The sequence below is a fragment of the Hyperoodon ampullatus genome (assembly GCF_949752795.1).
Source record: "Hyperoodon ampullatus genome assembly, chromosome: 1".
Classification (NCBI taxonomy): domain Eukaryota; kingdom Metazoa; phylum Chordata; class Mammalia; order Artiodactyla; family Ziphiidae; genus Hyperoodon; species Hyperoodon ampullatus.
Genome location: NC_136914.1, coordinates 8,622,972 through 8,649,653, shown reverse-complemented (window position 1 = coordinate 8,649,653; position 26,682 = coordinate 8,622,972). Strand labels below are relative to the sequence as shown.

The following is a 26,682-nucleotide window of genomic DNA, read 5'->3' as shown; positions in this document are numbered from 1 at the left end:
CCTACTCAATAAAAATTATTTTCCCCCTCCCCTTCTGGAAAAACAAGGTTTCTTTTAAAGTGTCCTGAGAATTCAAGCTGATTGGATTTAAGAACTGCTAAAATGGAAAGTAACAGAAGAGACGGTCAGACGAATGGAGCATACAGTTAGCCTACAAACAGGTGTGTGAATGCATGGGGGTGCATGTATATGTTTGCGTGTTATGCACGTGTGTATATATGTCCAAGTATCACAATGCCTTCTAAAGATCTACTTGATGAGGGGCCAGATTTCTAAGAAATCAAGTCATATAAAATCAATTGATATAACAGCAGAGCTGGTGGTGCTCCCACTTACTTAAGGGGCGCTTACATTACTATTGAATGGATAAGCATGAGGGTGAATGTTTTTTATTTTATTTTATTTTATTTATTTATTTATTTATTTATTTATTTGGCGATACATGGGCCTCTCACCATTGTGGTCTCTCCTGTTGCGGAGCACAGGCTCCGGACACGCAGGCTCAGCGGCCATAGCTCACGGGCCCAGCCGCTCCGCGGCATGTGGGATCTTCCCCAACCGGGGCACGAACCCGTGTCCCCTGCATCGGCAGGCGGACCCTCAACCACTGCGCCACCAGGGAAGCCCAGGGTGAATGTTTATTAAATATCCTAAGTGATTGATGTGACCATCCCCACATATGAAGATAGGCTGATCTGTAACTCTGAGAACATGACTTTCAGCAGTGGTCCAAGTTTCCGCCCTTTGTGTTTCCAGGGGTCTTGATGTTGAGCTGACCTTTGTGGCTGGGGTGGAAGTGAGGCCTTGATTTGTCGTTCCAATGGCACAAGCGCAAAGCCCTACTGACTCTCCCCTGCCACGCAGGAACTTATTTAAATACAAGTGGTGGTCTACAGAATTATGGGGCTTGAGGCCATGACAATACCAGCTAATATCTGGTTTCCTTAGATCATAATTGCGTAGAATTAGACTGACCTGTTCCACGGTGTGAACACAGTTATCTTACCTTCTTTGTCTTAACTTTAGAGGGAGTAAGAGAGAAGTTTAGACGTTGCTTCCTTTCATTCCACATAGTCGCCAAGATGTAGTTGGGAAGACGGTGTGAGGGAGCTGCTAAGGAGACTTGGGGGGACAGGGGTCTACAAAGGCAGGAGCTTCACGCTGCCCAGTGGACTGTCCCTGACCTCACAGCCTAAGTGCTTGACTCAGCACCAGGGCGTCTGTATCTTCACTACCCACAACACTCCATCTCAAGTTTTCAAACCTCTCTCTTTCAGTCTTCTCTATTATTTGCTGCCGAATAAAAACTGTAATAATGCTTGGTAAACAGAGTGTTAGTGAGAAACCACATCAACGGAAAGATCTGCAAGTTTTAAGTGATGTTAGATATGACCGAGAATCAGAACCACGCACATGAAAAAAACTTGAAGTAAGTAGGAGATCCCTGGAGAAATATTAGAAGTTTCCATCTACCTCTCAAATTAAAAGTTTTCCTCAAATTAAAAGTTTTCTTTCAAAAGGGAGCTCTGCTACACTGTTGGTGGGAATGTAAATTGGTGCAGCCACTGTGGAGAACAGTATGGAGGTTCCTCAGAAGACTAAAAATAGAGTTGCCATATGATCCAGCAATCCCACTCCTGGGCATATATCCAGAAAAGACAAAAACTCTCATTGGAAAAGATACATGCACCCCAGTGTTCATAGCAGCACTATTTATAATAGGCAAGACATGGAAGCAACCTAAATGTCCATCAACAGATGAATGGATAGAGAAGATGTGGTACATATATACAAAGGAATATTGCTCAGCCATAAAAATGAAATAATGCCATTTGCAGCAACATGGATGGACCTAGAGATTATTATACTAAGTGAAGTAAGTCAGACAGAGAAAGACAAATACCGTAAGATATCACTTATATGTGGAATCTAAAATATGACACAAAGAAATTTATCTATGAAACAGAAACAGACTCACAGACAATAGAGAAGAGACCTGTGGTTGCCAAGGGGGAGGGATGGATTGGGAGTTTGGGGTCAGCAGACGCAAACTATTACATATAGAAGGGATAAAAAACAAGGTCCTACTGTACAGCACAGGGAACTACATTCAATATCCTGTGATAAGCCATAATGGAAAAGAATATGAAAAAGAATGTATGTGTGTGTGTGTGTCTGTGTGTGTGTGTGTATATAACTGAATCACTTTGCTGTACAGCAGAAATTAACATTATAAATCAACTATACTTGAATATATATTTTTAAAAAGCTGTCTTTCAGTAAAAAATTATTGTAAAAAAACCCACTTCTCCTATTAAATAAAATGTTTTCTTTTTTAGTAATCTCCTTTGAAATATTATGATACTTGTGATACAATTTCTACCTTGGATTTTAATTATCTGTGAATATATTCTATTTTCTCTGTTCAATCATAAATTCTTTGAGGGAAGGATCAATGTCAGACTGATCGTTGTAATATTCACAGTGCACAGTAGGCATTCAAACACTGAATAAAAGAATGGATGTTTTAATATTATTGAAAAAAATTGTAAGTTATTTGTCATAGCAAATATAAAGTAAAACTTTATGGCTCAGGCTGGAATCCTAACCTTCGAACCACTTATTTATCATTTGAATCATTCTAATCACTGTTCACCCATCTTTCTATGCCCCTCCTTCCAACATTTATTGAATATTTGGCACCAGAGGTAAGTTAATGAATAAGATATTCATGGTTCCTGGTCCAGGCAGACAAAATCTAGTGGCTGCTTACCACTGGGAACATTGATTCAGAAGGACAATTCACATGGAATTTCAAGTAATGAACTTATAAGTATAGTTTTTAGCTAGACAAGGCCTTTATTTACCCTTACAGATTGGAACTTCATGGTCTGATACACATCCACTAACAAAATAAAGACAATAATTTCTGCCCCTGCCAATAGCAAAGGTATGTTATCAAGGAAATTGAGGTGATATATGTAAAAAACACTTTGAGTCTTAGGAGTTAATGGTGCTATTTCAGGACGTTTCACTGCACTCATTGCCAGCCATGGTAAATATTGGATTCATTTATATACAAGTTTATAAGATGATTATAGAATCTTAAAGTTTTAAGACTCAGCCCATCATTAAGGTCTGGACTAGCTGGACCATCGCTGCATTTCATCAGATAAGTGCTTTTGCAAAACCTTGACATCCTTCCTGGCATTATTTTCTATTTTCCTTTATAAAGTGTCAAATTTAAATAACTAGCATCTGCTGGTTCCTTAGAGTTTACAACAGGCTTTCCCATAAATGAACTCATTTCATCTTATCATAATTCTCACTTTACAGAGGTAAAAACCGAGGCTAAGAAGGGTAAAAGAAAATCCACTCTTCACAACAAATACTGGCTGCAGATTGAACCAAAACGGGATGCTTTCTCCCCATACCATGCCACCCCTGCACAACAGACTGTGAGGGAAGTGAAGTCGGTCCCTTCAAAATGGCTTTACAATAAGGAATGTGGCCCTGAAGGTAGAGCGTGTGATGAGGACATAAGAGTCTTAAAAGTGGTCCCAGTCTAACTCTGAACAGAGGCACCTGTCCACCTGTCCAACTGTGATGTAGTGATATAGTAAGAAATATATATTTGGTCTTTGTCCCCAATTCCTAGCACAGAGCTTCTAAAACCCTCAGAACTTCCTGAGGGATGGGATGATAAGAGTGTCTTTTGTTACATTATTTGGGTTTTGTCCCCAGTACCTGGCGCAGAAGGGTTCAGAGAGCTTCCGGGTTGGTGAATGCACCCATATGCAGGGTGGGTGGCACACTCCAAACTCCATGGGACAGAAACTCCTACACTTGGGACCGTTCTGGACCTTGCTCTATGTTCCTCTTCATCTGGCTGTTTATTTGTTTCCTTTATAATTAACCGGTAATAATAAATAAAGTGTTTCACTGGGTTCTGTGAACAGTGGTAGCAAATTATTGGACCTGAGGAGGGGGTTGTGGGAGCCCCCTGATTTGTAGCCAGGTCGGACAGAAGTGTGGGTAACCTGGAAACCACTACTTCTGATTGGCACCTGAAGACCTGAAGTGAGAGGCAATCTTGGGAGACTGAGCCCTCCACCTGTGGGGTCTGCATCACCTCTGGGAAATTAGTGTCAAAATGAATTAAATTGTAGAATACCCGGTTGGTATTTGCAGAGAATTGGAGGATCGTTTGGCATGGAAAACCCACACCTTTGGTGTTAGAAGTACTGTGAGAAGAGAAAACAGTTTTTCTTTACCAAGCATCCATTCAAAAATGCTTTCAAGTGGCTTCCATAGCCAGACATTATTTTGAGCAGTGGGGTTTTAGCAGTGACCAAAACATAAAGTCTCTGCTATCTTGTAATGCTTTGATCTAGTTAGGGAAGATGGATAATAAACAAATTAACCAGTGATTAAGATGTCACGTGATAAGTGCTAAAGAGGAACAATTAAGAATGGTAGGTGGGGAGAGAGTGATGGAATATATTATTCCTAAATAATAGGAATTATTATTATTCTCCTCTAAAATGACATCTGACCAGAGACCTGATGAAAGTGAAGGAAGGAGCCGTGTGGATATCCAGGGTGGGGAGAATCCAGGCTGAGCCAATGCCAAGTGTAAAGACTCAGGATGGTCCTCGGTGCTGCTGGACCATAGCACTGCATTTGCCCATTCCATTCACTCTGCCGCATGACTGTTTCATGTTTTTGCCTTTCTCATCAAATCTCCAATAGCTCCTCGCCTTTTCTTGTCCTCTACCCCTAACCTTGCTTGCCACTTCACTGAGAAAACAGAACCAGAGGAGAACGTAACAAGCTCCTATAATTACATCATCCAATTTACTTGCATCCCTGCCTATATCCCATGGCTTCCCTTCCATGACTCTGGATGAACTATCTGTGCTCAGGAGGCCATACTCCCTTTACACACTAGAACTCATCCCCTTCTCCTACTCAAGGACATGGGTCCACGAATTCTCCCCTCTTTTTCTGTATCAAATTTTCCTTCTCTAACTGGATTAATCTATCGATACAAATGTGCTAATAATCTTCCCAACTTAAAAAAGAATCCTCTCTCGGTCCTTCATTAACTTTGTTGCTCTCCCATTTTCTGCACACTTTACAGCAAAATGAACTGTCTTTAACTCTTCTTTCTTCATTTATTCTTGAACCAACTTCAATAAGGCTTTTACCTCCAAAACTCTGCTGAAATAGCTCTTGTTAAGGTCTCCAGTGGCTTCCATCTTGTTACAATCAATGGCCAATTGTTGGACTTCATTTTATCTGAATTATTACTAGCATTTGAAGTAGTTGACCATGCTCCCCTTTTTGAAACACATGCTCTGCTAGGCTTCTAGGACATTAAAATCTCTTGGTGTTCTTCCTTGGTCTTCTTTGCTGACCTCTTAATATTAGAATGCCCCAAATTCAGTCCACTGATACCTCTCCTTCTCTATTCTCTTTTGCTGATCTCATCCAGCCTAACTCAAAATCCACCTCTATGCTGAATTCTCCCAAATGTGTATCTCTAGAGATACATACACACAGAAAGTCCAGACCCTTTCTCCTGAATTCCAGACATATAGTCAACTGCTTACTTGACTTCTCTACTTAGATGTCTGAAAGGCATCTTAATCCAGACATGTCCAAGACTGAATTTGTTGTGAGTTCCATCAACTTGTTCGACCCTACAGCCTTCCCTATCTTAGTAAACAGCAATTCCATACTTCAAGTTGCACAGGCGTGGAGTCATCCTTGATTCTTATCTTTCCCTCATAATTTTCATTCAATCTCTCAGTTCTTTCAAGAAAATAAAGAACTACCTCCCACCGGATTTATTCAACCATGCTGGCCCAAGCTAACGGCATCTCTTGCACTAGCTTTCTAACTGGTCTTCCTGTCTCTACCATGATCCCCTTAATGATCTACTCTCAACCCAGCATCCAGAGTCACCCTTTTAAAGGGAATGTCAGAACATGCCATTCCCTTGATCAAAACTCTTTCAGTGGTTTCCTGTCTCTCTTGAATTACAATTCAAAATCCTTACAAAGGACTTTAAGGTCCTCTATCATTTGGCCTCTGCTATGTCTCTGACCTCATCTCCATCTGCTCTCTCCTTGCTCACTCCATTCCAGCCACACTGGCCTCCTTGCTGTTCCTTAGGCACCAGGCACACTCTCAGGACCTTTGCACTTGTTGTTCCTTCTACCTGGAACATTCTACCACCAGAAAGCTCACTCCGTTATCTCCTCTAAGCCTTTGCTCAAATATTGTTTCTCAGTGAATCCAATCTCCCAACTCACTTCCCTTCCTTACTTTATTTTTTCTTTAGCACCCATCTTACACAATATATTTTTACTTATTTGTTGGTTGCTTCTTTCCACTAGTATATAACCTCCATTAGAGCAAAGATGTATCTGTTTTGCTCACTGCTATATCCTTGTCACCCAGGAAAGTGACTGGTATATTGGAAGAACTCAATATGTATTACTGAATGAGTGATGAGTAAGTTAAAATAACTTTTTGGAGGAACTGTGCCATAAAAGAGTGCACAGAAATGGACTACAGGTAGGATAAGGTGAAATTTAATTTTTACAATGTGTAATATTACAGAATGCTTACATGCTGATAGAAATGATCCAGCAGAGATAGAAAATTTAATGACATAGGAGAAAGAGGGAAATTTGTATGGCTCCTATTGTTAAGTAGGCAATAAAGGGATGGCACAACTGGAGGGACTGGCCTTAGATGGGAGCAAAGATAGTTTATCTACGGAAGGAGGAGAGAGGTGAAAAATATAGATGTAAGTAGGCGGGATCTTGTAAATGTCTCTGATTGCTTCTGACTTCCTCATCAGCTGGTTTCCTTTCTGCATCAGTTGAGATGAAAAAAGAGAAGAGGCACTGGAGATTTGAGAAGCAAGGAGAAGGTGTGAAATGATTCTCTAGAGATTGGGGATGTGCGTCAGTTCATCAGTTCGGGGAAGGAAGGAGGATTGCCAGGCTCATTTACAATTAGTTGTCATGAATTTTGACTGAGATCAGTCAGCATGAGAGTGGGTGCTCCCGCGTGTTCAGGTACAAATACAGAAAGGTGTAGAGCTGGATTTAAGCAGGCCTGGCACTTGCCAGACAAATAGGAAGCAGTAAGAGATGAGCAAGGTTGTTGACGGTGTATGTAATAAAGTAATTACAATGATGGACCATGAGATCTAGGCTAGGTCAGATGGAATCTTAGGGTAAGAGGGTGAGGGTAGGGTGGATTCGTTAGAAGCATTGAAGGTGATAAGGTAAATAAATGAGCCCTTCTGGCGAGTCTGAAGAATTCTTAATCTGGGGAGTAAGTCACAAAGATAGCAGCTGCTAGGAGGAGGAGAAGACATTTGAAAATAGGATTATGGAAGGATGCTATCATTGGTAGTAATAAGTCAAAGGTCTGACTGCAGGGGTGACTGGCTGAGATGAGGGGGAAGGCAATCTCACTGGTGAAGGGGGTCAAGAATTTAGAGGCCAGCATATTGGGAAGGTCAAGAATCAATCCAAGTGTATTGTTAAAAAGAAGACAATGGAAAGGTGCTAACATTTTTCTGGACTCTTAGAGCGTGACCTGGTGTTCCACTGACAATTACAACAAAGAGCAGCAGCAGGTAATATAGGTGTACTGGCATAACCTTTAAAGGTAATAGGGGATTTTATGGAGAAGGCATGGGAAGTGATCTGGGATTGGTAAAGAGGAACAAGAAAGACACCTTATCCCATTTCAAGGCTCAGTGATATGAAAGATGCCAGCAGCAAAAACATGAATAAGAAGACAGGTTTCAGTTGGAGCAAGATGGTAAAGGGAACATTCTGAGAAGATGTTAAGAATACAGGGAACTGAGACTCCATCAGCAAAAATGGCTTTTACTAGCTACAGTGCCTGACTATCCAGAAATTTACACTTTCAAGATATGATTTTAAAAAAAGACAATTCAATTTTCAGGGGTTGTATTAGCTTTTTTGACTTCTGTAATGAAATATCATAAACTGGGTGGCTTAAAACAACAGAAACGTATTGTTTCACAGTTGTGGAAACTGTAAGTCTGAAATCAAGCAAGGCCATGCTCCCTCTGAAATCTCTAGAGGAGAATCCTTCCTTGTCTCTTCTAGCTTCTGATGTTTGCCGGCAACCGCTGGTGTCCCTTGGCCTGTAGACCCGTCTCTCTAATCTCTTCCTCCATCGTGATGTGGCATTCTCCCTGTGGTTCTCTGACTCCTGTTCTTTATGGACAGCAGTCATATTGGATTAAGGACCCACCCTGTACCACTATGACTTCGTCTTAACTAATTACATCTGCAACACCCCTATTTTCAAATAAGGTCACATTCGGATGTACTAGGGATTAGAATTTCAACTTATCTTTTGGAGAATCATAATTTAAGCCACAACAGGGGTGCTGATGAAAAACACTACATCTTTAATGAAATGTGTTCCTATTTTAAGTCGCTCAGGCTTTTCTCTCCTGCTAAGTGAAGCCTGGTCACCCAAGTGTTTAAGCAATTCCCATTGTTCGTAAAATGCACAGGCAAAAAGTATTATATACTGTGCATGCGATTTCAAGTCATGTAACACAGAAGTAACTACTGATGTCATGTGACGGTGCCATTGAACCTAGTGGGACAGCCCAGTTAGCTCAAAAGGGAGGCATTAAACTTTTAAGTTGAGGGTCTTGGGGTCTCTTTCACTATTCCTGTAGCTCGATGATTTAAAAAGGTTGAACCAACTAAAGCTCACAAGTCTAGGGTCTAAGAGGGGAGGCAAGTTTGCATGATGCCATTAATATTAACCAGCTGGGAATGTCTTGTTACGGCATGGAGATGGGAAGAGAGGGAGAAAAGTACGCATCTGGTTCTTTTAGTCACAGCTGAAACAGTGTCTCAGGGATTCCAGACTCTGAGATACTCAAAAGTGCCACCTAGGTCTTAGCCCCCTAGTTGTGGCTGTGACTTCTCTTGTGATCTTCTTTAAAGAGTCTTCTGAGTAGGAGATGTTACTCTTCTGCAGTGGAGAAAACCTAGGCTACCTAGTCATTTATTGGACACTTTCTATATGGCCAGCTCTATGCTACTTCTCTGACTCACTGCCAGGGGGGACCCCAGGCTGGCCTGCATCCTGTGCCCGTTGAGTGCTGCTCCTGGGAAATTACGATCCCAAGGCTTGGAAAAAACACTGAGGGACGATCCCAGGTCCTCACATCTAGTGAGCAGGTAGGTACATACCAACCAAGTCTTTTTTTCCCAAAGAGACATTCACTTCAGTTTCAATTTGACTCACTGCAAATTCTGAGTTGCTGAGTCGAAATTAATGAGGTTTGTGATGCTGTGGGAAGTGATCTGATTATTTGACTCCCCTTACCTTGTTAGGATGGAGCTAGCATTTCAGAAGGGATGGTAAGGCTGAGGGTTATTACTGGAAGGTAATGTCTTTCATGAAAGATGCAAAATCCAACTGTTTAGTAGGGCATCTCTCCCTCTCCACTTCCTACACAGCTTGTGAGAAATGAAGTCCCACATTCTATTACTCTAATTGAATTTCAACTTGGGTAATTACCCTATAATTAAATAAATTTGCCCCATAGTTTTAATTCACTGACAAATAGTGCTAATCAAACAGCTACATTTCACTCCCAGAAACGCATCCCTACTCTATTTCAGCGATGAGTGGAGTGATTTATATTTGGGAGATGTGTGTATGAAAAATGCGCAGTTCATAAAATATTTTAGGTATCATTCATGGTTACATATGCTTTTCTCAGCATGAGATAACATTAATTTCTATAATAATCTCTCATCTAATTTCTCATATGCTTAGCGCCAAAAGAAATAAGACAGCTAATTAGCATTTCTTATTTTCAGAACAATTTTGCTTGGTTTGCCAGTAGCTTGTATTTTTTCTTTCTAAAGCACATTTCATTATCCCTGGGAGACAGACTGGGGTAGGTGTTATTGTTTCCCATTTTACAGATGAAAACACCGAGGCAGTATTCCCCAAAGTGAGGAAGCCAGTTCCTATCAGTACCAGCACAGGAAACTAAGCTTTGTCTGGTCCCCTGGACCAAGGCTCTTTCAATCAAACCCTTGGTCACTAGCAATCACTTCAGTCTCACTAGTGAGAAAATAAAGCGCAGCACATTTTTCACCTACGTCACAGGTCATTAATTTGTAATAATTAATGATTTAGCCAGGAGTCAGAGGCACAAGAACTGGGTCCTGTTGTTCTCCTTGGGCCATGAGACTACAGAGATTCTTTGTGTCTCCATGTTATGACTTGGTACAGCTCAACTGGAAGAACAGTTCAAAATATGATGCAAAATTCAAATTTCAATTTACTTCTAAAGACCTTTCTTAAAGGGTTGTAGATGGCTTTTAATAAAGGATATTAAAAACAACATCAAAATACTCACAAAAAGCAGCAGTAGCAGGGGTGTTACAACGATGCCCTGAAAGAAATGAAAGAGATGATGATCATTTATCAGCCTGGAAAGCAGCACACTTTCTTTGCCATTTTAAACTCTGATGCATGGAAATGCTTATCCTTCTCATTTCTGTTTAATAAAATCTAGGAGATAAAGAAGAGGGAGCCCCACTCTTGGCTCTCCCGACCATAATGCCTTAGCATCTCTAGTATAATTATTCATATCTGGCATCATTTAAAGTACAACCACCAATCTTCCTTAAACTCATCTTGCCTTTTTTAAGCTTAAGTTCCCTTCCACGTTGCATATGCATCACTTGGGTAGAAGCTGGCAAGATTTCTCACTCCAAGGCTTTCAACTCTAACTTGGATAAAATGCCCCTTTTCAAGAGAAGACAGGTGGTTTAGTCCCAGTTGGGGTCCTCTCCTGAGCAAAGACCACATCAGTTGTGATGAATGGGATGTCATGATTTTGTAATGTGAACTGATCTCCCCTAGGAAATGAGCTGGGATCTCAAAACTCATTTCACTTGATTGGACTCCATGTCTCCATGGTGGAAAGCAAGCCTTTCATCTAATTCAGCCACCCAGGACCACCTCAGTCCCTCTGCCTCCAGAGGCAGGAAGGAGCAAAAGATTTGTTTTCTTCGATGACAGGGAACAGTTTGAGGCTGTTGTTGATGAGGCAGAATACAAGCTTTTAGGATTCTTGAAGGTAAATCTTTAAAACTAGGTGTTTGAGTTGGGAGTTAACATGACAGGTCTCGGTTTTACAGCAGCAGCTGATGATTTGCCCCCTTAGTTGTTCCTTTATCTCTCAACACTTTATTATGATTTATACAAGAAAAAGCAGTTCATACTTTTATTAATGACTTCTACTTGGAACTTTAAAATTCTAAAGAGTCTGTGTGTGTGTGTGTGTGTGTGTGTGTGTGTGTGTGTGTGTGAGTGAGAGAGAGACAGAGACAGAGACAGAGACAGAGATAGACAGACAGAGACTATACTGTGCCCAGGATCGAGGTCTGGGACCACGTCATTACTTTTGGGAAAAAGTCCTTTTGCTATTAATATATGGAAGCCCTTTTGTCATTACAGTAACTAAATTCTTTTGGATGTGGCCCAAAGGGAATGGCTTACCTTATATGAATATTGCTACCATAACTTTCTTAGGCATATACACATGTGAATATCCACACACAGACTTGTTTTATTATTAAATAATAGAATAAATGCTTCTTTATTGTGCAAACTTTCACAGCTAGCTGGCAATAAGGAATACCACATTTTTATTCAAGTGTTATATTTTAAAATCTACTTATTAAAACATGTATTGTGGTTTATCAGCTCCACTGGTGCCTCTGAAGCAAGGTCTCATCAGCACCATTTAGAAGAGCTCAATGTGCAAAATGCCAAAATAATTTTTAAGAGTTACTGTCCTTCAATAACATGGAATCTATTCAGACTCTAGGAGGAATTCCGAACTTTGTGAGGTCATGTCGAAATGGAAATATCTGGCTGTTTCAGTCTAGGTGGGAGCCATCTGATTTCAAGTCAATTTGTTTAAATGTCTATTGAATATCCACTTACATGCCAGGCATGGTTCCAAATAATTAGAAGAATTAATGAAAACTGATCCGGTAGAAAGGGTGTTAGGATATTGCAGGAAGGAGGAAGGGCATTTGCAAAGCTATGAAGTCGAGCAGGGAGGGAAAAAAAGTATCAAGTGGAGGATTCAGATACCAGATCATCAAAGGTCTTGGAGGCCAGGAGAGGGAGCTTGGAGCTGATCCTTCCAACAATGTCAAACTATTGTGTGGGCCAAAGGTTCGTTTGGTTTTTTTTTGTAAGATGGCTCTAGTAGCACTGAGTTGTCTTTAACTTCATTAGAAACAATTTTGTTAGATTGTATTGTGACAGCTGTCATATCAGCGTGCATTTTAAAAGAGACATCACAATTGGTGAATTTTTGTGTAGCCATTTTAATTTTGAAGATGGAAGAAAAAAGCAACATTTTCTTCATATTATGCTTTATTATTTCAAGAAAGGTAAAAACACAACTGAAACACAAAGAAAGATTTGTGCAGTGTATGGAGAAAGTGCTGTGACTGATTGAACGTGTCAAAAGTGGTTTGCAAAGTTTCGTGTTGAAGATTTCATGCTGGACAATACTCCACAGTTGGGAAGACCACTTGAAGTTGACAGCGATCAAATCAGAACAATAACAGAACAATCAATGTTATACCACGTGGGAGAGAGCCGACATACTCAAAATATCCAAATCAGGCGCTGAAAATCATTTGTACCAGCTTGGTTATGTTCATTGCTTTGATGTCGGGGTTCCACATAAGTTAAGCAAAAAAACCCTTCTTGACCATATTTCTGCATGCAATTCTCTGATGAAACATAATGAAAACATTCCGTTTTTAAAACAAATTGTGACAGGCGATGAAAAGTGGATACTGTACAATAATGTGGAATGGAAGAGATCATGGGGCAAGCAAAAGGAATAACCACCAACCACACCAAAGGCCAGTATTCATCCAAAGAAGGTGATTTGTGTATATGGTGGGACTGGAAGGTAGTCCTCTATTATGAACTCCTTCCAGAAAACCAAACAATTAATTCCACCAAGTACTGCTTCCAATTAGACCAACTGAAAGCAGCACTCCACGAAAGGCATCCAGAATTAGTCAACAGAAAATGCATAATCCTCCAACAGGATAATGCAAGACCACATGTTTCTTTAATGACCAGGCAAAAATTGTTACAGCTTCGCTGGGAAGTTCTGATTCAACTGTGGTATTCACCAGACATTGCACCTTCGGATTTCCATTGATTTCGGTCTTTACAAAATTCTCTTAATGGGAAAAATTTCAATTCCCTGGCAGACTGTAAAAGGCACCTGGAACAGTTCTTTGCTCAAAAAGATAAAAAGTTTGGGGCAGACGGAATTATGAAGTTGCCTGAAAATTGGCAGAAAGTAGTGGAACAAAAGGGTGAATATGTTGTTCAATAAAGTTCTTGGTGAAAATGAAAAACGTGTCTTTTATTTTTACTTAAAAAACCGAAGGCACTTTTTGGCCAGCCCAATATTAAAGGAGGGGTATAATGAGTTTTTAGTAAATGGAGAATGAATTTGACTTTGCTTCTAACCTAGCCACTTTTACCCTTGTTATCTATCAGTTCACCTAAATTCAGATAAAAGAAAATAGAAACTTATATTAATGTTAATTATGGAATTTCAGTAGCACTAATAACACTTCTGAGAAACAGTATGATATCTGTGATAGGATAAGGATTTTCTCCCAGGAAGAAGGTTGAGCATTGTCACCACTCTGGGAACATCTGTCTTGTATTAAAGGGGTCGAACACACACTGGTGTCACATAACACGTGGGCACCCATATTCTTCCTGGTGCCCGTTTCATTTTCCTTTGCAATAGTGGAATAGTAACAGTATGGTAATAATACCAGTACTACTAATGGTATTTTGCTTCAGTACTTTTATGAACGTTTAAAAATTTGACCTTCCTCTACTGAAATAGTTGGTTTCCATAATAGCCCCACTTTATGGGTGATGAAACAGGTTCAGAAAAGCCAAGCAACCAGCCCAAAATCACACAGGAAATAAATGTCAAAGCTTGGACTAGAGTCTGCTTTGTCCAGCTCCAAATCCTGAACTGACTTCAGTACAGCACTGGTCTCTGGGTAGCAGATTCACAACCAGTACAGTTTCCTACAGAGTTCTGCTAAGAACATATATGTCATGATTAGTTGCTATATGACCTTGGCTTCCAGTTGATCACCAATTCTTAGAGATGGTCTCGTTCTGGAAGGGAGAGCACTATTATCTCCAGATTTTCCTGCTTGAATATTTCAAGTATACGGTCACCAACACACAACAGTACTTACAAGGACTTATGATATTTGTTGCTAAGACATTAAGTTTCCTAGTGAATAGGATGTATCTTCTAATTCTAGATTCACAATTCCTCATTTTCTCCAGAATGGCTGTTCAAGTTCATTAACTAAGAATGAATTGTTGCACAAAGCTGAAACTTGCTTTTCAGTTGTATTAGGAAATGAGTCAGCCATGGTGCCATTAATCCTGACAAGAGCACCATAATTAAGTTTTGGTGAAGTTGTTCTAATTATTATAAAATAATACCAGCTAATATTTATGGAGTACTTGTATTAGATGACGCGCTAAGGACTTTATGTGTGTTATCTTATGTAATCCTTACAACACTATACAGTAGGTGCTGATATTACCCCCATCTATTAGGGAAGGAAACTGAGTCTCAGAGACACTGAGTGAATCAGGAAAAGGCAATGTCAGGAATTCAATCTCTATCTCCCTGACTCCAGAGCCTGTGATCCTGAATTATGTAAATAAAATCTTTGCAATCTTACACTATTTCCCCAGGTTTATATTTTAAGAGTAAACCTAAGAGGAGTTTCAAACTCAGTATGTCTTTTTGATGACATGAAACAAATTGAGATATAAGCCTTTGTGTGACATGGCTGATACATTTTTTTAAAGTCCCATTTTTGCAAATATCCATGGCAAATAACAATGGTAAAAAGGGTAAACTAAAAAGTGAAACTGTAACTGCAATAGTCACTGGAAGCTGGAAAATCAAATAAACATGCTATTTGCTCTTGAATATATCTGATTCCTTCTCCTTTCTCGTTCCCAAGGAAATTCTATACAGATGGTTAAAACCAAAGAAGTGGTAGACGGGCACTTCTAGCAAAAGATGTTACCCAACTCCTTGCAGATTCAAGGTCAAGCATAGTTTTAGCATCCTTGCAATTGAGACGGTGTGTTAAGCTTTCTTTTTGCAATACCTGAAGAAGTCAAGTCACAAAGTGTCTGACTTTGATTATCTCTTAAAAACCTTTAGAAAATCCATTTACACCTCTGATGTGAATGACCAGGTGAATATATTTCAATGACTTTAGTGAAAAGGAAAAAAAAAGTGTCAAACCCGAGATACTGAGATTTAGTCACATTAAAATACAAACCAGCATCACTCCCCAAATAACAACAAAATCAACAACAAAACTGTGAATACACTTCTCTCGGGACTAGGGCTTGTAAAAAAGGCAAAACTGAAGTAACTTATCAATTTTTAAAAGGAGAAAAAATTATCAAAAGGCTTCGCTGCAATAACTGTTGTGATCACAGAGCTACTAAAACTAACATAAGGCTTCTGTCTCCAGGATATTAAATGCTGAGCCTTGGAAATGGTGCTTTTTATTTTTTAATTAAACAGCAATAACTCAATTTTCACAAAATAACAGAATCTCAGTTTTGTAAAGGATCTTAGTTGAGGCTGGTCCAGTCCTCATCTGAAACGGGACCCTCCTCTCTCTCCCTCACTTGCTCCTGATGTGAGGCTGTGATGGCCACGCCTTTGCCAGAGGACCTGCAGACAAGCAACTGTTCCTGCTCTCAAGGCACACACTGCCCCGGCTGACATTCTTTCACAGTGAGAAGCTCTTTCTCAATCTGAGCCCAAACCACTTCCACTGATGCCCTGTCTTTCCCTTGCAGCAACTTAGGGCACATCTCACCCCTCCTTTCTTGTGATGGCCTTTTAGTTGCTGCTTTTAAATGGTGTACATAAAATCTCTGCACTCTTAAACTATTTCCTCAGGCCTGTAGTTTAGGAGTAATGCTGCAGTGAGCATTTGGGTCCCCATACTAAGTCTTGTCCAGGCTAAAAGTCCTCAGGCCCTCCCACTGTTCCTCCTGGCGGGGAAGGGTGGTTCCGAGCCTTCTTTTAGACATCATCTTATCCAGATGAATTTAAGAGTCCACAGCACTTGCTTAATAAAAATTGACCAAAACTTGGAAATAAGGCCAAATGAGGACCGCATGTCCTTTCAAAGTCACCCTGGAGATTTGTCTAATGGGCCAATCCAAGGATTACTTACTTAATTTCCTAGAGGGATATACCTTTGTTTGACTTCTACTTACTAGTGATTAGGGCCCAGACTATGAAATTACATGTTAACTTACAAAGCTTTGTCCAGTAGAGATGGAAATAATTTCTATCTAGTAGAAGAACAACCACAAAGGTTATGGTTTTATTACCCTGCAGAAATTAGCTGGTTTCATCTCTAACTCAGCAAACTTATTTCGGTATGCTTTTCTGATGGACCAAATAACCCCTATTCCTATCATTTCCTTGAAACCATCTTTACTATCCTGCCGGCTCCCTCATTATTCAGTTAAATAAATATTTGACAGGCGTCCATTCTATATTTATAAAAAAGTCATGTTTTCAACTTTTGAAGATTATGCTTTGACAACTCCTTTACTCTGAACCTTGCTTTTACGTTAATGCAAAGATCACTTTTTTTTTTTTTTAAGATTAATACTAACTTAAACTCGCAGGTTGTCTTCATATTTTGTTCTGTGGTCAGTATGTAGTGATATCTTAAAAAGTAGTAGTAAAGTTTAACCTTCAAGAATGAAATTGTGGGCTTCCCTGGTGGTGCAGTGGTTGAGAGTCCGCCTGCCGATGCAGGGGACACGGGTTCGTGCCCTGGTCCGGGAAGATCCTACATGCCGCGGAGTGGCTGGGCCCGTGAGCCACGGCCGCTGAGCCTGCGCGTCCAGAGCCTGCGCTCCACAATGGGAGAGGCCACAACAGTGAGAGGCCCGTGTACAGAAAAAAAAAAAAAAAAAAAAGAATGAAATTGTATCAAACCAATATGTAATGAGTGACATTGGCCAACACATCCTAAGGAATAAATTAAAAAGGGGTGGTATGGGGAATTTTGGATACACCTAAATTAAACAAAATGGTCAGGTTATATGGCCTCAGGGAATATGACCTTATAAATATGGATCTCAAAATATGTAGTTGAGGAAATTTTATAGAGGAAAGAAAAATGCATTAGGAATCTAGGGAAGGGAAGTTGGAAAGAAAGTGGTTGTTGATTGGTAGGTGAGGGCCTCTTCCCTCCCCTCTGCCTATATTTTCCTCTTTAAAACTGGGCCTTCACAGAGTCAGTACCTTAAAATGTCCAGCTAAACATTTCTCAGTATGTTCATAGCTCTGTCAGGGGACGGGTACATCTTAGCAGCTGATATGAGCGTTCTGGTTTGCTCACCAGGCACAGTGCACTATAGTAAAGTCAGATGCATCAGACTATTTGAGCTTGATAACACCAGCCACCGAAAACATCCAGTTAATTCTCTCTAGTCGGAGTCCATGCTTGCCAAGAAAACACTGAATAATAATTTTGTTTTCCACGTAGTATTTCTGATAGGAAGAGAAGACACTGACTAGTTGACACCAGTCTCCTAGATCACAACCACATTGGGGTGTGCTCATGTAGTTGAGTTTCTGGACCTGCAAAGCCAAGGGTCTATTCCTGGATTCTGATGACCCCATAAAGCAACGTCACCCTGTGAGTCCTCGCAGCAATAGCAGTTGGCTTGTCTCAATGGCATACATTTAATTAAACAGACATTTACTGAGTGTCAACTGTGTACAGACATGATGGGTGCTGAGGGAGAAAAGATTCCAAGTCTCCTAAACACACAAAACTTTATAGGCATTTTAAAGTGGACTTTTACCTAAAACTCCAGAAAATAGTTTCTGTGAAGTCCTTGGAGTTGTCTTTAAAGACTGTCTTGGAAGATCTTTGTTCTTTCTTTTCTGTTTTTCTTTTCCTACAACCACTGTTAAGCACTGCTTACCCTCACTAATATACTTAGAGTGATTTTTGATTTTTCAAGCCAAGTCTCTGATATGTACGTATTTGATCTTTCATTGATGGTCCCTGCCCGTAAGGAGCTGCCGTTATAGAAAGCAGTTCTACCTTGTCCTTCTGTAACTTCAATGCTTCTGTTAAGAAATGCCTCTACCATCTTATTCTCAAAAGATTGAGACTTTTTTTTCAAACCAAAATTAAGATATATATATTTGTATATATATATATATACACATTTATATATATATATATACATATATACATATATATACACATTTATATATGTATATATATACATATATACATATACATATGTGTATATATATATATATATATATATATATATATATATCTCACCACTCTGGCTATAGTTTAGAGAAGAAATTAAAGTGGTGAAAAATTAAAGGGAGGGAGACTAACTAGGAGGTTGTTCAGTAATCCAGGCAGGAGTTGATTTGGGCTAAGGAGATAGAAACTTACAGATAAATTAGAGAGACAACACATTCAAGAAATATTTGAAATGTAGACTGGTAGATTAACTAAATATTGGGGGAGTGGTGATGAAAAGAAAGGAAGGATAGTGTCTTAATCTTCTGAATTAAGGGATTTTTAACCAAATAGGTAGACTGTAGATCCAATTACTGAGCCAGGAAAGAACTGGGATGTATAGGTTAATTTTTTCTTGGGGAAGATGATGAGTTGGAGGTGTCTACAAGGCATCCAATTAGAGATATTGTAAGGAGTTGGATATATGGGACTTAGGCTCCAAGTACTCTGGACAGTGGCTACAGATGAGTGAGTCCTCAGCATTTGGTTGGTGGTTTACTGTTACAGAGAAGACAAGCAGTTTAGGAATATAGAACGTATATTAGAATTCAAAGGATGCCTAGAAGAATACAGTTTCAATGGGATGACTAGAATGAAAGTTAAACTGGAGTAGATTGAGGACTGAGAAGGAAGAGGAGAAAGAAAAACAGAGTTTGGACAATTCTTTCAAGAAATCTGGCTGTAGAGAAGAGGAAAGAAATAGAGCTGAAACTCAAAGGGGAATAAAGATGAGGGAAAGGAAGCTTGCTGTTTGCTTTGTTTATGAAAGGAGAAACTTAAGAATTTTCAAAATTCATAAAAAGGGGGGTGGGGGATGGAGATTTAGTAAAGAAAAGGGGTTATACTTACTACACCTAAGGAAGCAGCAGGGAGAGTTCCAGTGCGAAGCTGGAGGGCTTAACTTTGGAAAAGAGGTAGGGCCAACACCTCTTCATTGTAAAAGGAGAATAAAGGATAGATTAGGTACAGATGAAGATAGACTTGTACGCTTGATGTTAGAAAGTTGAAGGGACTTTCATTTAAAGCTTCTTTTTCCTATATTAAGTAGAAGGTGAAGAGTTTTACTAAAATGAGGTGAAGACAGGTTCAGAGAAAGGGGAAAGTCAGTGATTGGAAACCTGGGCTGTGACTCATGGGAGAGGGTATCTAAAACTGTGAAGGGGCTGAGATTTTACCAAACTTGAAGATCACAAGTTAGCCTGCCATAACTTCATGGAGGCTGGAAGCAGACACAAGACTCCCGGGTCAGAGCCAAAGGACTGTGTCAGTCACACACATCAGAGTGAGCAACCTAGCATGATGTTAGCATCAGTTCCCCTTGACCCCAAGTCAAGGGGGTGGTACAGATGGGCTTGGGTGGATGCCTGCACCTATAGTGGGTTACATTACAGGAAAGGAATACTGAGTTTAGGGAACCCAAATCTTTTTAAATGGGCAGTAAGCAAACTTGCCAGTTGTTCCAGAGGGAGATACTATTTGTATCTTTCAAGGCAGTTCACTATACAAACATCCTTGAAAAAAGAGTTGGGTAACAAAGAGCAGTCAGGGCACAAGATGGACAGAAATGTAGGAGACATGTGGAGAACTGTCTTCCATCAGAGGAAATGTCCAGCAGACCAATCCAGTTGATACTGGACATCTAAACATTTGAGCTATTGAGCTCATTATTGCTCCCTTCAAATATCATCACTGAGCCAATGTCCTTATACAAGGAAATGATCATTAGATAATCATTTTTTTAATTGGGGTATAGTTGTCTTACAATGTTGTGTTAGTTTCTACTGTACGGTGAAGTGGAGTTCCCTGTGCTATACAGCAGGTTCTTGTCAGTTATCTATTTTATACATATTAGTGTATATATGTCAATCCCAATCTCCCAGTTCATCCCTAGATAATCATTTTTAAATGATCAGAAAAACTTCTCTCCAAGATAACACTGATCCTTTAACAGTCCTTGGGCACTATGATTCAAATAAGAGTCGAACCAACTGAACTGACTTCCAACTCATAATTCACTCTCTTGATTTTCCTAAATGGGGAAATTTTAAATCTTTTTGAAATCTACATCCTCGCCAGACTGAACTGTGGTCTGTAGACCAGCAGCACTCACCTCACCAGGAAGCTTGCCAGGAATTGCTGAATCTCAGACCCCACCCCAGATCTACTGTACCATTATCTGCATTTTAAACAAGATTTCCAGATAATCTGTCGACACATTAAAATTCAAAAAGAACTGATTTAGGCTCTAGAGCAGGTGTAGGCAAACCTTTTCTGTATACGGTCAGATAATAATTATTTCAAGCTCTGCTGGCGATACAGACTCTGTTAAAATTACTCAACTCTGCTATTGTAGCTAGAAAGCAGCCCAAACAATAAGTAAACAAATGAACATGGTCAAATTTGGCCCAAGGGCTGTAGCTTGGACCCCTGCTGTAGGCATTGTTTTAGATTAGCAATTACATTTAAAAAAGAAATAAGTTATTGTAACAAACTTTTACTTTTAGTGACTTGGTTTTTAGTGAACCCAAGCTGGCTTCTAAGCATCACAGCAGTTCCTCTGTAACTGCTTATAACACACTATTTAATTATCCAGTCTTCCAACTTTTCTCCAGACTGAAAGCAAAATTATCAGTTAATAGTGTGTAAAATCTACTTTTTTCCTCTTTTTGGTATTTGCAGTGACATTTGCACATGGCCAGCTGCCGCTTCTACTCCTTTTCTTTATGATTTGTCAAAGACAGAGATTCTGTAATCTCAAACATTAGTTTTCTCAGGACCCTACAACGTAATTTGTCTGGGCCAGCAGATAGAGTCCACTTATCTTGAGCCTACTTTCTTGTTACCAATATTTACTTTAGCATTTCTAATCTTAAGATGGTTCTCTTTGCCAAAGATGATGGAAGCAAAGGGAAGGGTCAGCAGGGAGGGAGAAATTAATTAAGGATGCTGAACAGCACGCATAATGTGTGGCGTTTAGGGTCCTAATATCCAGAGATGTATAAGAGAAAAACAATAACACAAGAACACAAAAGGGTAAAAACATGTACATTGCTAATAAGAACTATATAGTGATATATAGTAAAGCTGAAATACGGTGTTCAAATTCATGATTTTTCCTTTTACTTTTTAACTGAAAAAGTCAATCTTTTTTTCAGACTATGTAAACTCATAGACCTGTATTAAAACTATTAACTATTAAGTTGGATTTTTCTGACCAGATTAAGAGTGATAAGAACAATTTGAAATTCACCTAAAGCCCACAGCAAGATGCATATGGGAATTTTCTGTATTTTCCAAGAACCTTTCAGGTAAATGACTTCTAAGTGCATAGACGTAACATGAAATAAATATTTTCCAAAGGACTTTCTTAAAAATGCTTACCTTTAGAATATATATTAGACCAAAAATGCAGCAAAAGGAAATTAAGTCAAAATTTCTTTTTTGATGACACAAGCTTTCATAGCTGAGGAAGGACTTGCCAGGGTTCACTTTGGTTTGCAGGTCTCCACTGTGGGTACATAGCTACAAGCCAAAATGTTGAAGTTTTATTTTCCCTGGGAATGCATGTGTCAGCCTATTAAGGGTCATTGTAGCACAACAAACATTTTACACAAGAAGCACAACTCTCACAAAATGTCAACAGGATGGTCCCACGTTACCCAATGGTCAGCCCAAGTTCCTACGATCTGAATCTTATACATAGGAGCCTGTAGTGTCACTTACTTTGGAATCACTGCTTCAATAATACCAAATACCACCATCACAACAAAGGCCAACACACACTTTCTGAAATGCTTTAAAACCCTTATGTTTGTAATAATAACAAGACTAATTGACATTTATTGAATGCCTACTTTGTATGTGTCAGGAACTATTCTATGCTCTTCATATGTACTAACTTGTTCAGTCCTCACAACAAACCTATGGGAGGTGCTGCTATGATTCCCATTTTAAAGAGGAGAAAACTGAGGTGTACAGCAGAAGAATACAAAATTCCCAAGCAATAAGTGGCAGAATGGGAAGCAAGCTATGCATCTGGCTCCAGAATCCATGGTCTCTATCATTATATGTTTACATAACGGTTAAGAGTTCTCTGAAAATTTAGAGATATCAGAGAATTTTAGCTGAGAGGAATATTAGAGATAATTTGCTATCTCATTTAATAGATTGCAAAGTTGAGGCCAAAGGTGGCAGTGTCTCTCACCCATAGCTTCAGAGTTGGTGGAAACAACAGGACTGGGACAGGAAGTGTCTCAAATCCCCTGCCCAGTTCTTTATTTCTGACACCACACTGCCCCTTACAAACCAGCTGAACAAAACTCACATATGGAAGACTTGAAAGCTATTATATTATTAAATATGAGTAATTATTTATTATTTTATTGATCATATGCATAAGACAAAAAAGACATAGATAATAAAACTAGAATGGACTATAGAAGGGTTTTTTGAAGGAAATCAAATCTTGAAATAGATGCTCTTCCTGCCTCCCAAAAGGCCTATGAATTGTCAACATGGCTATGGGAGAACATTTTTGCAAAATGTTGCAAAAGCAAGGAAGAGATGTGGAAGACGGAGAGAGACAGTAGGAGGGTCAATGAGGATGGAGAAGGGAGGCAATGAAAGGTGATTTATGGGAGATTTGGGGAAGGGGCTTTTAATTAAGGTCTCTGGATGTTAAAATAAACTTCTAGAACAACTGTACATTGATTTTCTTTTTTCTTTTTTTTTTTTTTTGCGGTACGCGGGCCTCTCACTGTTGTGGCCTCTCCTGTTGCAGAGCACAGGCTCCGGACGCGCAGGCTCAGCAGCCATTGCTCACAGGCCCAGCCGCTCCGCGGCATGTGGGATCTTCCCGGACTGGGGCACAAACCCGTGTCCCCTGCATCGGCAGGCGGACTCTCAACCACTGAGCCACCAGGGAAGCCCCATTGATTTTCTTTTAAATAAGATATTCAAATTAATGGTTTAGTCAAAAACAGTGTTCAAACTTATAATAGACCTTTATCATAAACAAACAAAAATCCCAGACCATGTGTACACATGTGAAATGAATGGGTTTGGCATAGCTCATCCATTTCTTTTGGATGTGTCTAAATGACAGCACACGCTGCCACTAGATCTAGCTGTGACGATCAATACTGAGTGTAAAGATGGACAAAATGAATGGAGACAGCTGCAGTCCACTTGCCTTGTCTCATATATCAATGGTCTGATTTACTCTAGTTTTTATAATATTCCTAAGCCAGAGCCAAGTGGCCCTGAACTTTATGACTCAGAGAGCCTTCAGCTCAGGGATGCAGGTGGATTAACCGATGGCCCCTAAATAATGTCTGTTCCTCATGTAAGAATCCTTGGTCCACAAATCCTCCCACCATCACCAAGGCAAAGGCAGTAGAATCCTGATATTCAGACTGACTTTTGGGAGTCTTTTCTTTCCTAACACAACTCCCACCATCCATGTCTATTTTAAACAGGTTTCTCGTTAATAACATGTTTAGTTTTATTAAATACCAGCGGGCAGGAGAAGAAAAACATACAATGTGATACTGGGGTCAGAAGAAGATGGATCTTAGACCCTGACCCTCTCTAGGGCAGTGCTATCCAAAGCCTGACAGGATTTCTGGAAGCAGATAGAAAAGCACTGATGAGGTGAGGAAGAACATTGTTGTACCAGCTTATAAGAAGTGGTATATAGACCTTGCCATTTTATGATCATATGATTTTTTTGGTATAAAAAGTTCAATAATTAATACAATAAGTAAATCACTTCTGCACAATTAAATTTAATCTTAACACCCAAAAAATGAGAATGAGCTAGCTAAAATTTTTTTAGAGTGCTTAGACTTTTATCCTCAAAACTCCTATGGTGAGTTGCTAAAACTGTCCTGACTCATTTTTGGTTATGTAATTATATACAGCTAATTCCCCTTAATGCTTCAGTGAAGATTCATCTTATACAGTTATTTCTGGAGCTACACTATTGGGTGTTGTCACTAAGGGGTTTTTAAGAAGGAAAAGCCTATGTTTTCACTCAGAAACGGCTGTAGGTATCTTCACATCAGATATTTATTTTGAAATGTATGCTGCTAATCACTTCAATATCTTTGGAACTTAAAAGTGCCCGAGAGCAAGAAGTGATCATCGGGTAAATCACATCAATGAACTTAACTGAGTCTTTAAGAACATTGGAAATCTATGTCAACATAATTTTTCTAGTTCCCCAGTAGAGGGCAACTTCTACACACTTTGACAGTCAAAAAAAATCTATGCACACCACATCAGTAAGAACCACTGTATGTTTAAAATAATACAATTTGTGTCTATGAATGGATTTTCACTAACAGGTAGCTATAGAATGTCATGAAATTTTAAATATGTAATTAGAAATTGAATATACTTAATGAGTAATTAGCATTTTATGATTAATATAAGTGTTATTGTGGGAACTTTAAAGTAGCAACCATTTAGGTCACTATGATAGATAGTAAGTGAAATATAAAAGGTAAATGATGAGAGTATTGTTCCTTAGTAAACATTTTGATTGAATTTCATTATGACTGATATAGCTAATGTGAATGCATAAAATCTAAGAATAGGCAAAAAAAAAGCCATAAACATCTCAAAGTATAATTAACTTCCTTTGTTACTATAAACTTTGAAATAATACTTATCAATGTTCATATTTTAAATGATGTCAGATATAAGAATGCAACTATACATGCGTATTTATGTATTTGCAAACAGAGTAAAATTCTACTGTAACACATCTCATTACTATAGATATTTGGACATAATGTGTTATGTTCTCATTCATTCACCCATTCAACATTTATTTACTGAGCACTTACTATGTGCCAGAGACTAGAAGTCAAGAATTCTAGAAGTCAAGAATACAGTGTGACAAATCTGGCAAAATTCCTTACCTTCTTGGAGCTTATACTCCCACTAATAAAAAATACTATATCATGAAGGCTTCTGAAAAGATAAGCTTATAAGATAGATGCTTACCATGGCTCATAACACTAGTTTCATTTTTTTATTAGAAAATTAGGCTTTGTTTTTAGAGAAATATTACAAGGAAAAATGAAATGCTTCATAATCTTAATATTCAAAGAACACTTGTTGACCTTAAATAAAGTAATAAAGTTGATTAGAAAAATATTAATTGTATGGAAAAGTACAAAATGAAAAGTGACATTTTCCAGCACCCCACTCTCCCCAGAGATGTTAACAGTTTCTTGTGACTCTTTCCAGAAAAGATTATACCAGTATTTATCCATTGTTCTTCCCACCCATTCATCTAGTATTCTTAGGTTATTCAAATTTATACCATTTTCTTAAGACAATCATATAATCAGACAAAAATACTTACTGTACTCCTACTTCACTATATTTCTTGGAGTGCTTTCCATAAAAGAATGTATAAGTGTACCTCATTCTTTTATTTGACTCATTTTATTTTTTAATGTAGAAGTATTTTATAACATTCTATCTCTAAAACCCTCAAAATTCTAGTTTTAAAAGTGGTTATATAATTTTGTCTGAAACTGATAAGAGCTATGGAATGTGTCGTTACTTAGTGTGTTTTAATTTGTGGAGACTGGGAATTTATGGATTTCAAAAAGAAGCCTGGAAAAATTACCTTTCCTATAGAGCAGCAAATGAAAAAAAAGGAATCAACATCTGCTTTGGGTAAAAAGCTTACCAATAACTCCATTAGATCACACACAGTGTAACATCTTTAGTTGTGAATTAGAAATTCTAATACTTTTTTTTACTAGTCAAGTTTTATAATAGTTCTTTGTACACAATCATCATTTTTTTGAGTTCCACTTAAAATTTTTCAATTAAACATGTAAGAATTACTTTATCTCTTTCTATTTATAATACTGCTTAAAGCATATATTTATTTCAGTGCAAGATTTGATATTAAAATGTGATCATCAGAATTTTTTAATTTATAAAAATATTATGCAAAATAAAATACAGGGCACTAGGTGGTGCTGTGGGACCTTCCAGATAAACCAACATTGCAACCTGCACTTGATTAGCTAGTTGAGGGTTGATTCTATATATTTAAATGTATATTACATATTTTTTTCTAGATAAACTAATGCCATGTAAATAATAAAAATAACATAATAGAACA

At 38.7% G+C, this 26,682-nt stretch overlaps 1 protein-coding gene across 7 annotated transcripts in view; it reads right to left on the bottom strand.

The window, feature by feature from the left end:
- Nucleotides 1–26,682, bottom strand: part of SLC10A7 (solute carrier family 10 member 7) — a gene marked incomplete at both ends in the record, with an annotated part of 243,271 nt that overhangs the window by 62,431 nt on the left and 154,158 nt on the right. For all 7 annotated transcript variants that reach the window (XM_079712728.1, XM_079712724.1, XM_079712726.1 and 4 more), the window contains one exon: nt 10,460–10,495. In XM_079712728.1, the coding sequence (XP_079568854.1) occupies nt 10,460–10,495 (36 nt within the window). The remainder of the gene's footprint in view (nt 1–10,459; nt 10,496–26,682) is intronic.